This window comes from Thalassophryne amazonica, chromosome 15 (assembly GCF_902500255.1).
Source record: "Thalassophryne amazonica chromosome 15, fThaAma1.1, whole genome shotgun sequence".
In the NCBI taxonomy this organism is placed as follows: domain Eukaryota; kingdom Metazoa; phylum Chordata; class Actinopteri; order Batrachoidiformes; family Batrachoididae; genus Thalassophryne; species Thalassophryne amazonica.
The window spans coordinates 22682994-22700776 of NC_047117.1; the positions used below are offsets into that span (position 1 = coordinate 22682994).

The 17783-nt window shown below is 39.3% G+C and overlaps 1 protein-coding gene across 1 annotated transcript in view; it reads left to right on the forward strand.

Moving 5' to 3' along the window:
* Nucleotides 1–17783, forward strand: part of frem3 (Fras1 related extracellular matrix 3) — a 58194-nt gene that overhangs the window by 6222 nt on the left and 34189 nt on the right. The window contains exon 2 of the mRNA XM_034189319.1: nucleotides 3321–3410. Coding sequence (XP_034045210.1) covers nucleotides 3321–3410 — 90 coding nt within the window. The remainder of the gene's footprint in view (nucleotides 1–3320; nucleotides 3411–17783) is intronic.

Here is a 17783-nt window from a genome sequence, read left to right on the forward strand (position 1 = left end):
TTAGATGTTGACCTGAACTTTGATAGACATATTAGCAACATAAATCGGAGAGTGAATGCAACTAAAATAACACAGCTTATCTGAAGATAACTTATCTGATTTACATAAACAAGTTCATGCCTGTATTTCAAGCAGAACAGAATTGAGCTGAGTATTCCATTAACTTTAACTAGTAATGACTTCATGACTTTCTTTGCTAACAAAATTTTAACTATTAGAGAAAAAATTACTCATAACCATCCCAAAGACGTATCGTTATCTTTGGCTGCTTTCAGTGATGCCGGTATTTGGTTAGACTCTTTCTCTCCGATTGTTCTGTCTGAGTTATTTTCATTAGTTACTTCATCCAAACCATCAACATGTTTATTAGACCCCATTCCTACCAGGCTGCTCAAGGAAGCTCTACCATTATTTAATGCTTCGATCTTAAATATGATCAATCTATCTTTGTTAGTTGGCTATGTACCACAGGCTTTTAAGGTGGCAGTAATTAAACCATTACTTAAAAAGCCATCACTTGACCCAGCTATCTTAGCTAATTATAGGCCAATCTCCAACCTTCCTTTTCTCTCAAAAATTCTTGAAAGGGTAGTTGTAAAACAGCTAACTGATCATCTGCAGAGGAATGGTCTATTTGAAGAGTTTCAGTCAGGTTTTAGAATTCATCATAGTACAGAAACAGCATTAGTGAAGGTTACAAATGATCTTCTTATGGCCTCGGACAGTGGACTCGTCTCTGTGCTTGTTCTGTTGGACCTCAGTGCTGCTTTTGATACTGTTGACCATAAAATTTTATTACAGAGATTAGAGCATGCCATAGGTATTAAAGGCACTGCGCTGCGGTGGTTTGAATCATATTTGTCTAATAGATTACAATTTGTTCATGTAAATGGGGAATCTTCTTCACAGACTAAAGTTAATTATGGAGTTCCACAAGGTTCTGTGCTAGGACCAATTTTATTCACTTTATACATGCTTCCCTTAGGCAGTATTATTAGACGGTATTGCTTAAATTTTCATTGTTACGCAGATGATACCCAGCTTTATCTATCCATGAAGCCAGAGGACACACACCAATTAGCTAAACTGCAGGATTGTCTTACAGACATAAAGACATGGATGACCTCTAATTTCCTGCTTTTAAACTCAGATAAAACTGAAGTTATTGTACTTGGCCCACAAATCTTAGAAACATGGTGTCTAACCAGATCCTTACTCTGGATGGCATTACCCTGACCTCTAGTAATACTGTGAGAAATCTTGGAGTCATTTTTGATCAGGATATGTCATTCAAAGCGCATATTAAACAAATATGTAGGACTGCTTTTTTGCATTTACGCAATATCTCTAAAATCAGAAAGGTCTTGTCTCAGAGTGATGCTGAAAAACTAATTCATGCATTTATTTCCTCTAGGCTGGACTATTGTAATTCATTATTATCAGGTTGTCCTAAAGTTCCCTAAAAAGCCTTCAGTTAATTCAAAATGCTGCAGCTAGAGTACTGACGGGGACTAGAAGGAGAGAGCATATCTCACCCATATTGGCCTCTCTTCATTGGCTTCCTGTTAATTCTAGAATAGAATTTAAAATTCTTCTTCTTACTTATAAGGTTTTGAATAATCAGGTCCCATCTTATCTTAGGGACCTCGTAGTACCATATCACCCCAATAGAGCGCTTCGCTCTCAGACTGCAGGCTTACTTGTAGTTCCTAGGGTTTGTAAGAGTAGAATGGGAGGCAGAGCCTTCAGCTTTCAGGCTCCTCTCCTGTGGAACCAGCTCCCAATTCAGATCAGGGAGACAGACACCCTCTCTACTTTTAAGATTAGGCTTAAACTTTCCTTTTTGCTAAAGCTTATAGTTAGGGCTGGATCAGGTGACCCTGAACCATCCCTTAGTTATGCTGCTATAGACGTAAACTGCTGGGGGGTTCCCATGATGCACTGTTTCTTTCTCTTTTTGCTCTGTATGCACCACTCTGCATTTAATCATTAGTGATTGATCTCTGCTCCCCTCCACAGCATGTCTTTTTCCTGGTTCTCTCCCTCAGCCCCAACCAGTCCCAGCAGAAGACTGCCCCTCCCTGAGCCTGGTTCTGCTGGAGGTTTCTTCCTGTTAAAAGGGAGTTTTTCCTTCCCACTGTAGCCAAGTGCTTGCTCACAGGGGGTCGTTTTGACCGTTGGGGTTTTACATAATTATTGTATGGCCTTGCCTTACAATATAAAGCGCCTTGGGGCAACTGTTTGTTGTGATTTGGCGCTATATAAAAAAATTGATTGAATTGATTGATTGATTGATTGTTTTTGCTGGTCGGCCTAAAACCTCCAAAACAAAATACCAACTTATTCTGAATACGGCAGAGTCCTTACAAGTATCACCACAAACAGACGTATCATTTCACAGCTCAGCATCAGACTGACTTCCAGGGGGATACATTTCATAATGTAACTCAGTTATTTAATCATGAAATAACAAGTGTCATCAGCGCATTACAAATTTTCTAACTGGTCATAATACTGAAGTCTTTGGTTGTCTAGGTGTGATTCCTACTTTTAGAAAATATACGCTTGTTCTTCGGAAGAGTGCCCACATTCATTATTTATGACTCACTATCTCTGTCTCATTTAAATAAGGACTAAAAACATTCTTTGATTTTTAAAAACTCAATAATTGTATGTTCTATTCTTGAAAATTAAATATATGACTTGTAAAAGCAATTTCCATTAGAGGGTTTTTTTTTTAGTTTCTTTCTTGTAGTTGGGTTTGCTTGAGAGGTGGTTTACAAATGAAATACCCATGAATATATATATATTAGTAACAGCTGTTGTCTTGTTCCATGTTCTGCACCCCAGTTTTACAAATACAACTGCCAATTTTTCAGTGTAGCTAATTCTGTTGAAAGACACGGTAGTAGGTGGAAAGTCCACTATGTGAACTCAGTGAAGATTGAAGAAGGAGAATTGTAGATTTACACAATTTGGGAAGGTCTCGGGCTTGGCCTGGTCACATTAAAAGACAATGTATTTGAGCTTGTATGTATAATTTTGACCCTGTGTGGATTAAAGAAGATCCTAAATGAATTAATGTATGCTGTACAGTTAATCCACACTGGCAAAAAAAAAACAGTTCAAGGACATCATTAACAGCACAAAATTAGCATGACATTTGTGTCCATGATGAGTGTTGGTAAACTTCCGATCACAACGGAAAATGCTATATTTAATGCTTTTGGCCACATTGTTTCTGTATTTTAAATGCTTTTATAACAGTTACCTCATTGTTCAGGTAACACACTGTATCCCCACATCTGTTTTCACGACAGCTGACATCGATGATATGAAGATCTGTTATGTGTTGTTGGATGGGAACAATGCCACAAGTGATATCTTCTACTTCACTGTTGAAGACAATGGTAAGAATTCGTTAATATTTAAATCATGCACTGACACCTACATATATATATATCATAGATTTCCCACACATATCTGTCTCAAAAACAGCTTAAAAGCTTTAAAATTTCCTGCCATTCTTTCAGTCACAAAAGTGTTTGATTCATAAAAGACAACCTGTTTGGCAGCTCCCAGTTTAGGACACCCCCCACCCTCCACCTTTCTTTTCCACCTCACTGAAAAGAGCAGAAGGTTTAGAGGACTGGGGTCAAAGGGGACTTAAGCCAAATACTAACTAAAGGTTGGTAAAAGTGAAAGAGGTGGAACGAGTAGATGCTTTAATCATTACTGTTGAAGAGCAATGGGGTCTTTTCCCTAAGGGTAGCTTTCAAATGTCTCATCTTGTTTCATGATATGCTTTGATGTATAAAGGTCTTTGTAAGAAGGTATTAGGTTTATGCTTATACCCCCCCATAAACAACAATTGGCAGGATATACAGGAATCACCCTGTTATGTCCAAGAGCCTTATAAACGCAATTCCTCCTCAGAATGTCAATGAAACTTCACACGGTGGTAACACACCATACGAAGATATGCCTGAAGGAAAATGATTCTGGTCCACTGTTATTAATAGGCGATAACAGGGGCATTGTACTGTATACCTGCCATATTGGATTTTGATCGCGCTGGGGATTTCTGGAAATGTGTGCCTGCTGCGGACACACAGACATGCTCAGAAAGTAAACAAAAGGCTCAGAATGCCAGTGGGGATTACTTGTTGTGTCCCTGGATGTTTCAATAACCATCTCAGGGATGAACATGTGCATTTCCATGTTTTCCTAAAAATGGAACGCTTGGAATAAAGTACATTCACAATATTGGAAGGACTGGAAATAAGTGAAAATTTAATATACGTTCAACCCACCGAGTCTGCAGCAGCCAGAAAACTTACATGGTAGACACACCAACAATTATTCCATTCAAACCACTTTCATCAAATCCACCTATATAGTGGTTTTGTCCACAACTTGCGGCAAAATCACAGCCACCATTGGAGGCGCAAGTTACTAAAGATGCATAGATGTATAAATGCCAAATTAGAAATGTGTCATTGTCCAAATACAGCACATGACGGTATGATGATCACCTAGCTGTTAATCTACATTTTACACATTCCAAAGCCTTTGCAAAGCCTAGGGAAAAAGCACATTATTCGATATTCTAAACTTATATAAGTAATAATTTTAAATAAATAAATACATTTAAATACTTTGTACATTTACCATCTGATTGATGTAATGCTGGTTGGATTTTCTGCCTACAGAAGAAGTTTTAAATATAGGCTCTTTAAAGGCTCAACATGCCTTTTTTCTTTTGTTTTCCCACTTTACGTACACTTCCAGGTGACTCAACTGAACCAGGTGCATGCATGCAAGTTGAGACATAAAACATGTCTTCCACATGGGCATAAAACATGTCCATCTTACACCCCACATTTCATGCATAGTTTTATGTTTTATGAGTCTTTTTTATGACAACAATTCATGTACAAGGGTCACAAACAGCGCCACCTTCACCACACGCCAGATAAACATACATTATATTATTCATATTAATATATGGTTCCACATAACCCACCTGCAAACTCAGCCATAGATGCATTTAGGGTTTAAAAAAAAAAACAGCAAGATGAGACAACCAAAGTGTTGAACAGGCAGCTCAGGGGTTTTGAGGGGGCTTTGTCCTGGACATGTGGAGACATGCCGGTGGAGAGCTCACTGATGGCAAAACTATCTGCAAATAAACCTGAGGCAGCTGTTTGTGGGGTCATGAGTGATCATCCCCTGAAAATAGATTTTCTTTGGTTACATTTTAATGTTTATAAATGTGCATTAACTGAACTGAATTAAATGACTCATTTTTGTATTCATAGTAGAACATTTTATCTAACAGTATTTTTAAAAAATGAATCACTTTGAAATTTTGATGACTGTTCAAAAAGATTTATGCTTTTTCTGTTCTCTGCTACTTAAATTTAGATTCAGTATTTTTTGTTTTTTAGAACGTATTAGCTTTTCAGTTAGCTTAACATTTGTTTCCTTTTCAGACCATTTTTTCTGTTGTATTCGTTTTGCATTCAGTTGTTTTTGGATTAATTTACCTTGATATTCAGATAGTATCAGAATCAGTTAATTTATATTTAATTAGGATTACATTCAGTTAGTTTCAGAGTCAGTACATTCATGGTCAGCTACTTTTGGATTCAGTTAACATTTGCGTTAGCTTACAATCAAGTGGCTTTAAATTAATAGAGAATTTAAGTTTGCGTCATAAATCAAGTGGTCATTTAGTTTTATTTTCCTTAATTTTTTTCTTCAATTAGTGTTATACTCAGTTTTAAATTCAGTTGAAACTACATTTTATAGCCACTTCATAAGGTACACCAAATTGGGGGACACGTCCCCGCCCCTTCCCTTTTGTTCCGACAGACATGCCTTAAAATGCTTTTATTCCTCCTGAAATGAATTTATTGAAGTGCTGGAAACATTCCTCAGACAGTTTGGTCACAGAGCGTCCACACCATTGCCGTATATTATTCTGAACTGTTGACACAAGTCAGGATGGATGGGTTCATGTTGTTTACATCACATTCTGACCATACCATCACACACACCATAGACTACACCATAAACAGTCTTTAACTGTTGAGTTTTGCTGAGCTCGTGACCACTATACCATCAGCGTTCTCTTCTTAGCTGAGAGTAATGGTACGTAATGTGGTTTTCTGCCACTGTAGCCAATCTGCTTCAAAGACTAACGTGTTGGGTTTTCATAGATGTTCTTCTGCATACGTTGGTTGTAACAAGTGATTGAGTTGCAGTTGGCTTTCTGTTAGGTCAAACCAATACGGCCATTCTTCTCTGTTCTCTGACATCAAGAAGGCATTTGCGTCTAAAGAATCACTTCTCCCTGGATGTTTCTTTGTTATTGAACCATTCTTTGTTGAGTCTAGAGATGGTGGTGCCTGGAAATCCCAGTAGATCCAAAGGTTTTTGTCAAACCCAATCCAGCCCGTCTGGTAACAACAGTCACATGGCATTCAAAATTTGAATGACAAATTTGGAGTCAGGGAAGACAATTATATTTTAGTGACGAATTGTTTTTGTTTGTCTGTTTATTTAACACTGCAAAAGGGCTCCTGGCTAGTGGCTCCATCCTCAGCATCTGTCTGATATAACCAGCAAACTAAATCAAGTCAGACTTGCGTCTCTCACATCGTTTCCAAACTGTCCAACCAACACTGTCCATGTGATATGCTTGACCCCAAACCTTTCCATCCTCACCCCTCCCAAGGAAAATCACAACATCTTCAGTTCTTCCACCAACTTCTGTCTCCTGTCTTACTGTCATTCTTCCATTTGAGATATTGTCCCTTTACACTTACTTGGGGGGTGGTGGCCAAGTGGTTAGTGTGCATGGTTTAAGTGCAGATGGCTCTTGGTTGTTTTCACTTGGGGACCCCAAGTGAAAACAAGGGAGCAGCCGAAGGGACTTACTTTTACCCTTTATTTTTACTGATTAACTCTTTTAAATTGTCACCACTATACGTATAACAGGACTCATTCACCACCACAGACTTTAACCAACTATAGAATGTTGTCTGAAATGATCAGTGTTTGTTGTTGTTACAGATTTTAATCTCAAAGATATTCTACCTTGAGCTGCTGCTTTTCATAAGGAAACATCTGACAATTACAAAAACACAATGAAATGTAAAAGTTCCCAATAATGACCTCAACATATTTCTGTTGGAAAGACTCAGAAATGGAAGTAGTCTTATTCATTTTTGAGCAATTACAAATGACTTCTACTTCACTACAAACCGACCAGTTGACATTTTCACTTCAGGTTTTGTGCTTTTCTACAGAAATCAGACATAATTCCATGACATTCGATACTTCGAAAAGTTTTTCAATTATACTATATCTCAAGTGGTTTCTCTGGAAAGACTGAGCCCGTTTAGGGTTCTAGTGGGTAATCTGTGTTTTAGCTCACTGGACAATATTGTGTACTGTGACTATGAGAATGACTGTGTTGGACTGCCAACCTGTCCAGGTCTGATAACACATTTAGTTCATTCTAGTCTTGGATGAAGAGGATAAGGAGTTATAAATAGATGGATGGAGCTTTAAGGATTGTTATGGGACTAAAGTAAATTTCAGATTAATAGCGTTCACAAAAATAAAAAGTTTGTTATTGTCATTATTATTAGTCATAGAAGATTAATTCTTAGCACATAGCAAGAAAAAAATATCTAACTTCTGATGTTTCAGTGAGTAATCACCTGCAATCACCCCCCAAGTGACCAGGTCAGAAACTCCCTACAGCCATTCAATGTGGTATATTCCAGTGATAATTACTAGTTATACAGCTCTCGTATTTTCTTGTCTATCAGGCCAAGGACTCGTGGGCCAGAGGCTAAGAAAGAAACCTCTATTTACTGTCGGACATGTTGAGACAGGTTTCTTTATCTTTTGGTTAGGGTATGATTGGTTAGGGTATGATTGACACAATAAGTTGATTAATGGTTTAGTTAGTCAGAATAAAATTTATGATCAACTCTTTTCATCAAAGGATCTGTCAAGAATAAAAATCCTCTCTGTCAACAGTCAGCTTTGAACAGTCGGTCAAACAAGGTTTTGCTGTTTTCTGGCACTTCATAAAAGAAATGAATCATAAAATTAATCAAATCATGAGATATTGGGACCCAGTGTTCTCCATATTCTTATAAAAATAAATGCAAGACAACTTTTATATGTCATTACAATACTAATTAAACTAATGAACAGATTAAAAAAGGAAATACAAACATAAGTTCAGTCAGACCCAGTCTCATGCTTTTCTTTTTTTGTGCTCCCATCACGAAATGAGTCACATTTTTGTGATTCGGTTGTTGTTTTTTTTTTACTATTTCAAACCCTACCTGTTCTCCTGACCCTAACTTAACCCTCTCCCTTCCCCTAACCTTTACCCCCACTGCGTCACCCCACATTTTGTGATACCATCACAAAATGTGGCACTTTTTGTGACGGTATCACAAACCATAAAGTAATTTACCTTTCGTGATGCCATCATGAAATGGCATGAGATACGGTTGGTTCAGTTGGTCTTTTCCCATCACAACAATATATTTTTCCAGCACCAGAGGGGGATTACAGACCCTGATGTAGAGACTACGTGAACATTCAGAGCTAAAAGAGGAACACAGTGACACAGAGACTCTAGACTCCAGTCGAATGGTTTAGACACTAAAGTTGTATCTAGAGTAGACAGGTGTGTACGTGGGGTGGGGTTGGGGGTATACCATTTCAAAGCCCTGCACGACTCCACTTTCAGCTCCATAGAAATCCAACCCAATCTCTCAAAGATAACTGTGAGGATGCCTTTTCAAAAGAGTAATGATACTGATCACCCCCCCCCCCCCCCCCAAAAAAATGTAATTAAATTAATAAAAATGGCAGTAGATTTGGACACAATTGTACTTTCTGTTGTTAGATTTTTTTTTACGTCGGTGGACAGGTTTACATCAGTGGCCGACTGTCTTGCAGCCATGTTACTGTACATACCAACTTCCTGTGTTTTTGGATCTTACATGTCATCCACGTCAACAGGCACCAGGTGATTTACGGAGTAATGGTGCCACAGTCAAGACCCCTTATGACCAGACATCACTCCCCCCCACAAAAAAAAAACACACACACACACCTTCACCACACACTTCTAAATAAACCCACTTTTTTGGGTGGAGGGCATATTCATGTTTTCACCTCTCTATTTTTTCTGTTTTGTGTGCACCTCATCCTACACCTCCATCTTTCTGCTTACATCCTCTTTTTTTTCTGTATTGATTTATGCAGTTGGAGGGCTGCGGGGAGTGGGAGACATGATGCATGGCTGCAGCAGTTATTCTTATCTGTGCTCAGATGACAGAGCTGTTGATGCAAACCAAGCCGTCAACCCCATTACTTAAAAACTAAAATTACATTTCACAACATTTGATTAAAGATTGGAGACTGGCCTGAAAAAGATATGATTCATTTTCACGGTGGAGCTGAGAAATGTTAAATATAATGCAATGCTGTAATACCCTTGGCCGTATGAGCATTGTCTTCTTTATAATTTGCAGTTGTTTAATTAATTATTAATATCCTACTGTGTTACGTACAATCTGGACATGTTCAATAAAGCCCCTCTATCAATCAACCAACCAATCAATCATAAACAACATTTACCTTTTTAACGGTGTCTGCTGGAGGCCATGCCTACGTGTACATGAGCTTTTGACAAGAGCAGAAGTTAGCGTGCACGCTGACGTCCACGATATATCTTGCAAATCACTCCAGAGGTGTTATCAGGTTACAAAAACAGCGTATTTGGTTTTAGAAGTGTTTATTTCTCACTAGCTTTTACATAATACGAGGGCTGTCAATAAAGTATAGGTCCTTTTCATTTTTTTCAAAAACTATATGGATTTCATTCATATGTTTTTACGTCAGACATGCTTGAACCCTCGTGTGCATGTGTGAGTTTTTCCACGCCTGTCGGGGACGTCATTCACCTGTGAGCACTCCTTGTGGGAGGAGTCGTCCAGCCCCTCGTCGGAATTCCTTTGTGTGAGAAGTTGCTGAGAGACTGGCGCTTTGTTTGATCAAAAATTTTTTCTAAACCTGTGAGGCACATCAAAGTGGACACGGTTCGAAAAATTAAGGTGGTTTTCGGTGAAAATTTTAACGGCTGATGAGAGATTTTGAGGTGATACTGTCGCTTTAAGGACTTCCCACGATGCGAGACGTCGCGCAGCGGTCCCAGGCGCCGTCGTCAGCCTGTTTCATGATGAAAACCTCCACATTTCAGGCTCTATTGATCCAGAACGTCATGAGAGAACAGAGAAGTTTCAGAAGAAGTCGGTTTCAGCAGTCTCTCAGCAACTTCTCAGACAAAGGAATTCCGACGAGGGGCTGGACGACTCCTCCCACAAGGAGTGCTCACAGGCGAATGACGTCACCGACAGGCGTGGAAAAACTCACGCATGCGCACAAGGGTTCAAGCATGTCTGACGTAAAAACATATGAATGAAATCCATATAGTTTTTGAAAAAAATAAAAAGGACCTATACTTTATTGACAGACCTCGTATGTGAAAAAATGTTATATTTAGCCAAAAAATGAAGCAAAATTAGCAGCTAGCGACACCAGGAGGTGACATCACCATGCTAGCATCCATGAGATCATACCATAAAAATAAGAACAGAATATGACTTTTCTAACCTCTAAAATACATCAAGTTAGCTATCTTTGAAATAGCCCAAGGTCTGTGTCTCAAGAATGTTCCCTGTGAATTTGAAGACTGTGGCAGTAATAAGACTGAACTTATGTTGAGCACAGACAGACGGATGGATGCAAAGCATTTGCAATACCCAGTGGCCATATTTGATGGCCTTTGGTAAAAATCTGTTTTTGAGTTTGACAGGTTGGATATTTTGGGCCTTTGGTGGATGGACATGCTTTCTATATAACAGCTTACAGAAGTAGAAGATCTACTTCATGATCAGAAAATCCAGATCAGTTGTGCCTATAGCTACGTGTCTTGCATCCTTACATAATTTTGAAACCCTGCATTCACACGGGGTTCCAAAATAGAGATTTTCTAAAAAGGTGCCTCATAATTCATAAGGGACAAATGAACAAGGCAGCCAATCTCTATAAAATATTCCGATTTATTCCATTTATATGCAAACTCCTAAAAGGAAGCACCAAGCTAACCCCTACAATCAAGTATTACGCCACTGATTATCTGAGAAACCCTCTTCAAAATCCTCACCATCTGTCTCACTGATATCGGCATCGGTTCATGATTCAAAATGTTTAAAAGCCCAACAAAATGTAAAACATTTATTTTGTGGAAGCACTTCTTTGTATGACTATCAAAGAAATGTAATCTGCTTTAGTTTTTCCATTCTTCAGCAGCATGAGGAAAAATAAGAGTTGTTATTTTAGGCACACTTCTTGCCATTTCTAGATGAAAGTTAATAAAACATCTGATCTATCAAGGAAATACTTTACTACAACACTCTCAAATGACAGAGAAGGACTTTAAAATTAAGCTCATTTCAGTTTTATGATTTGACTTTTTTGTACAAACAAATTAATGTTATGATCCTCTGCTTCAAAATGATGAAAGAGTAAAAATACACTTTTTTAGGGGAATTTTTATTTTACACCCCACCCCCATCCAGAAAACAATGGCTCTCACCTTATTAAAAATGCTGTTTCCCAGTGTAAAACCTTAACATAATAATCTAAATTAATAAAATGGAAAGGAGAATTGATCAGTTCCAATTGTACCTGTAATGTGATCATTTCCCTGGTGTTCCAATCCCCCCGTTCTGGTCGTAACTCCAATTCAGCTTTAACTGACTCGAACTTGATCTCTGCCACAAGTATGTTAAACAAGCATCAAAGAGGATGCAGGTGTCATGTACTGTCAAAATATGATTTGCAACATCCTGCAGGTATCACGTCTCTGCACTGCAGCAGGGATTTACTCACTCTCGTGTGTCAATGTACAGCACATGTTGCAGGTGTCCTGATGGATTAATACAAATCACTCCAGAAATGAATTTTTTGGAATGCACAAAGGAACCTACTTTCAGCTTCATATTAAAAATGCGAGGATGCGCTTGAGCATTCTAATCATCTATCTTAATCAAGACCTTGTATTAGTCATAGTGTTAAAAAAAACATATATTCTGGTATTCAAATGCCAAGCATAGTTGCTTGAAACCTCCCCGGTATTTATATCAGCAGAATGATTTAGGAGGAAATGCAATAATGGCGCTGTCTGTCACTTGATGAGGATATTATTAGAAGGTTGCTCTTTCTTGCGTCATGCTGGTAAATGTTTAAGCCTACCGTTGACCTTCCTTTCCAAGGATATCTCCTGGCTGACCCACTGTCTATCTGCATCTATGTATGGTGCAGCGCTGCTGTGTCTCACGCTTTTTTTTTCATGCTCCCTTCACGAAACAAGTCACATTTTCGTGACACTTTATTTTTTATTTTACTATTTCTAACCCTAGCCTAACACTAACCATAACCTAACACTCTCACTTCCCCAAACCAAAACCATAGCTCCCACAGCGCACCCCACCCCCACCCCCGGCACGTCACCCCGCATTTCCTGATACCATCACAAAATGAATTTCTGCTCCTGGCACAAAAGGCGCCACATTTTCATGATGGTATTATGAACTAATACATTTCTTTTCGTGATGCCATCATGAAATGCCATGAGACAGGGTTGAAATGTGACCCAGAGGAACGTGCTGTCAAAGGATGTTTGGACAAGGAAAGTTCTTTGACAATCATAGCGCTAATTCCACTGTATAAGATGAAGTCAAGTCAATAAATCAGGTCTAGGAGCATGCACTGGTGCCACATGAAAATTCAGTAAGGTATATCTTATATATTATATTCCAATTCTAAGGTGGAGCTATGCCACAAAGGTATATCTAAATATCTAAAAATGAAAAGTAAAATAGGGGAGTAGAAAAGAGTAAAGTAGAGCCACTTAGGTGCCTGGTCTTGAGAACCAGGGATGGTAGATTAAAAAGCTTTTTTATCCCATGGGAACTCTCCCTACCCACCCAAGCAGCTCAAGAAAAAGGTATATCTAATATAATAAATAATAAGACATAAGAAGGATAAGACATCACAGGACAAGATTGTAGTATAGGTAATTTAGTATGTAGACTAGTAGTAAAATCAAATATAGTTAGTAGACTAAGCTATAGAAGCAGAAGCTATGAGTCTACTGGTATCCATCTAAAGTAACTCTGTTAGCATACTATAGGAAAATAAAAGTATAATCATTATTAGTATTAGTATTAAAAGTATAATCATTATGCTATCAAATGGAAACCTACATGTCACCACATCCACCACACTGTGGAACCCGCCTTGGGTCCTGGATGACAACCACCCATTCATATAATCAGAATTGAATTTATTGCCAAGTAAGTTCGCACATACAAGGAATCTGATCTGGTGTTATTGGTGCATAAACAATAAGAAAAGAAAACACTTCTATATGTAAAAAGAGTCAAATAGACAAAACTATATTCACTGTTAAATAAATAAGCCATAATGGAATGGGACCATGCAAAACAGGTGACTGGAGTACAGTCCCTTTCAGTGCAGGATGACCAATCTGTTCATTATGGTAGTGGGGGAGGGAGGCAGAGTAAGTGGGGTCTCTGATGTTGTTTATGAGTCTAGCTGTGGATGGAAAGAAGCTGTTTTTGTTTCTTGAGGTTTGGGTCCTGTTGGACTTCAGCCTCCTGCCACAGGGGAGGGTGACAAAAAGTTTCTGTCCTGGATGGGAAGGATCAGCCATAATCTTTTTTGCTCACCTTGGAGCCCTGGAGACATACAGGATCCGCCCATGACTATATCTGGAACATAGCCATCTATCTGCTGCAGACAGGTCCAGTTGCTGGGATCCTCAACACTGAGCCACCTATGTTCTGAATCATGCCCAAAGAATCACACCACATGGCCAAAATGCCACAGCCAACATTCCCTCACAGTGGAAGTAATACGCCTCATCTGAGACTCAGTAACTGTTTGTTTGACACAAAGTCACTCCGGTAATACCCAAGGATTCTTTGAAGAGTCTTCTTACAAAAACATCCAGGCACTGCCTTAGGCCACTGGTTAGCATCAAAGCCTCACAATGATTCAGTAAGACAAGGACCCTAAAGACTTGGACCTTCATTCTCCTACAAAGGTATCAAAGACCTCTGTTCAGGGACCTCGTGACTCCACAAGCTCTTCCCAGGCATCTCTCAATCTTAAAGACTGAAGCTGTAGACACATGAACAACATCACTGCCAAAATAAGTGAATGTCTCCACAAGTTTGACTCTTTCACTGCATACAGATACACTTCTGATGGCCAGGAAGTCATTGAAAGCCTGGAGTTTAGTCTTGATCCAGGAAAATCACAAACTCATACATTCTGAATTCTCACTCAGCGTCTCAAGTACTGCAATCAGGGCAACTGTTAATTCCACAAAAGTAACAGCATCATCTGCACATTGAAGGTCAGTAAACCTTTCCTGGCACCTATGTAACCATTGAAAGGAGCCAAAGCCAGAACACATTGCTGATGAATGCCAGATTTCACTTGGTAGAAGTCTGCAGTTGCTCCACAGGACCTGTGTATAGATCATCTATGATGTCCAGCAGCTTTTTGGAGATACTGTAAATTTTCAAGATGTCTCAGAGAGAAGCCTATTGGCGCAAATCAAATGCAACTAAAAACCAACTTTGACTGCAAAGAAGTAAGTCCTACATTAGGTCCTCAAGCCCTTTGGTGCTGGTGCTTATCCCCAGATTCAGCAGCATCAAGCAGATGAGAGTCTACGACTCGCCCTGCACAGGACGGCAGTCCAACACAGATTACTTCCCCAGCCAAGGCCAGTATCCACTTACTATGCACCAATACCATTTTTTTCCAGACTGAGTACAAGTACGAGTGCATACATTTGGGTACTCGTCAATACAGAGCACCAATATGAATAGCTTTCTTTTTATTTACAAACTGCACTGCAAACATTTCACTTAAATTATGTAACTTCACTTTTTGACTATAACAAATTGTCTTTTAACATTAACCGTGTGTTTCTTAACATGACACTGCCAGACATCTCACTTAAAAGTAACCTGTGAACTTCAGCACTACAAAATTATCTATAATCCTACACCAACAGAACTGAAATTGTTCATCACTTATGCCTGTGAGGACTAAGACTTTTTTTGAAAATGTGAGAGGCACCTTCTTTTTGATGAAAAGAGATTTCTCTGTTATGTCTGTTTCTGTTTTCATCTACAATGTGTGACACTGAGCTAAACAGCATTTCACGCTCCACACTACTTTTTTTTACTTTTAGTTAAACAAGTATTTACAACATACACAAATACATACCGTAAATGTTTTTTTCCCCAAAGGTGGAACATGTAGATACTGAGGAGCATGGCATCGCGCACACACATGGTGTTGCGTCTCCGCTACACACAGATGCAAAGCTAAGTAATTTTTTTTTTTTTTTTTCTTCGTGGATCATGCGATAATTTTATCGCATGCAGATAGAAACTGAAACATAGTAACTGAAACATAATGAGGCGCAGTGATTCTTTCAAATTGTGGCGCAAAGTGCAGCCTGTGGGGGGGGGACTCTGCTCGCAGCACCACAGACATCCAAAAAATGGATTACACCTGTAGCACACCAAACTGGTCTCACATCTGCCTGGATAGCCACACCAGGAGCTGCAACTCAGCCACCTGATGGACAACCTCTGCCACTGAAAGCATGATCTGACAGAGGAACTGTGGCACAAAGTGCGATGTCACAGAGGAACTTTTCTTCAGCCACGACAAGGAATTAAAGTATTTTCAGATGTTGTTTTCCAAAATCAGGAAGCTTTATGTGGATAATTTTTCTTCAGGATGTGATGATGAATTCCAGTGAAACAAACAGGTAAGACTTTATATTTACTCAATTTGTGAATTTATTCCGCATGAGAACATGCAGCTTTCAGCCAATCAATGGACAGCATTGATGGATGTATTTCGATTTATGAGTAAATTACATGAAAGCCTGTAAAAATCAATAAATTTGCCACATCATTGTTGAAAATTAGCAGTTTATAGCCCAGAAATTACAGAGCGTGGTAGTGTGTGAAAATCCCCTGTTGAGAGGTTGACATCACGCTGCTGTAAAGTGGTATTGGGTGTCGTAGTATCGGTGAAGTTTTATGATTACAAGTACAAGTAAATGGATATGGTATCAGCCGATACTCGATACTGGTATCGGGATCGGTGCATCCCTAACATTTACAGCTTGGAACTGGTACAATGTAGATTAAGCGTCTTGTCCAAAGACACAGACAGGCAGACCAGCTCCTTATCCACTCAGTAATCTGGTCTGCAGAAAAGAATTATGGCCAATATCCATGCTCGTGTTCAATGAGTACTTACATAGTACATACAGAGGAATATTGTGGTCAGTGGTTGACCTTTTGGGTTTTTCTTGTGAAGCCAGACAGTCACTGAGGGACAAGTAAATGGGACTGAAGCCTGTTAAGAATAATCCTTGCAAGCACCTTTCCCAGTACAGAGAGCAGTGTAATACCTCTGTAATTGTTGCAAGTCAAGAGATCGCTGGTTCCTTTCCAGAGTGGGATTTTCTTTGAGTTCATAGGGATGACACTTGTTTCCCAGGTTGAAACAAAGAATCTTTGCAATGGCAGGAGAACAGCACCTCCTCCACCAGAGGAGACCAGCTTCAACACTGCAGATCCCTGGATCTTTCTGTCTTTTTTTTTTACTGTCTTTGCAATCAGGCCTTGACCCTTCATGTTGACCTGAATGCCTTGATGGTTTCCCTCACTTGTCTCTTTTATGCACAGTCATGCCGTTTTTAGGATAGCCTGCTTGACGCAGATTTACCACACTGTGCACGTGCTTTTTTCTCAAAAGTCTTTTGTTATTTTTCTATTTTCTACACAGTATGTGTGCTCATGTTTGCCTTAGAGTAAAGGCCTGCTGAGGAACTTGGCATTCTGATTATTTCCCGATTTGCTGAGATACATGCCAGCTTCTGTCTCAGTGTCTGACAGCACTTTTGATATATTGGAGCGCCTTGGGGCAACTGTTTGTTGTGATTTGGCGCTATATAAGAAAAAAGTTGATTGATTGATTGATATACAAAAGAAGGCAGGGAATGGGAGACTGGCACTTGTGTGAATAATGTGAAGGCAGGCAGGGAGGGGCGCAGTGGCAGAGGATCCGACCCACCCAGTCTGTCGCCTGCTGTCCCTCTCAGTTGTTCAGCCTATTGGTGCACAAAGCTGACACCAGGAGGAAGGAGAACCCTTGGGGAGGAGGTGTGCAGAGTACAGCTGTCAGTCTGCTCCATGTGATCAAGGGGAGGGAACGTTTTGCAAGAAAGAGACTATTTATTCCACATCTCCAGTTAGATACTGAACACAGTTTCAGGAAAAGACCAGGGGTAATCTGTGTAGTGCCATTTTTCAATTCTTTCTCTTATTATCAAAGATGTGCCAGCAGTCTGTCAAACATCACAGCTCAAGCTAATCTTCCAGATGCCTGATATCAAATTATATGTCATGTTTTGCTTGTGTCATGTTTATCTGATACTCCTTGATGATAGCTGCTAAGATACTTGTCATATCAACCTGCCAACGCAAACCCACCCCCCCCACCCCCCCACCCCAGAGACGATTTAATAATTCAGATTTGTCAGAGACTTT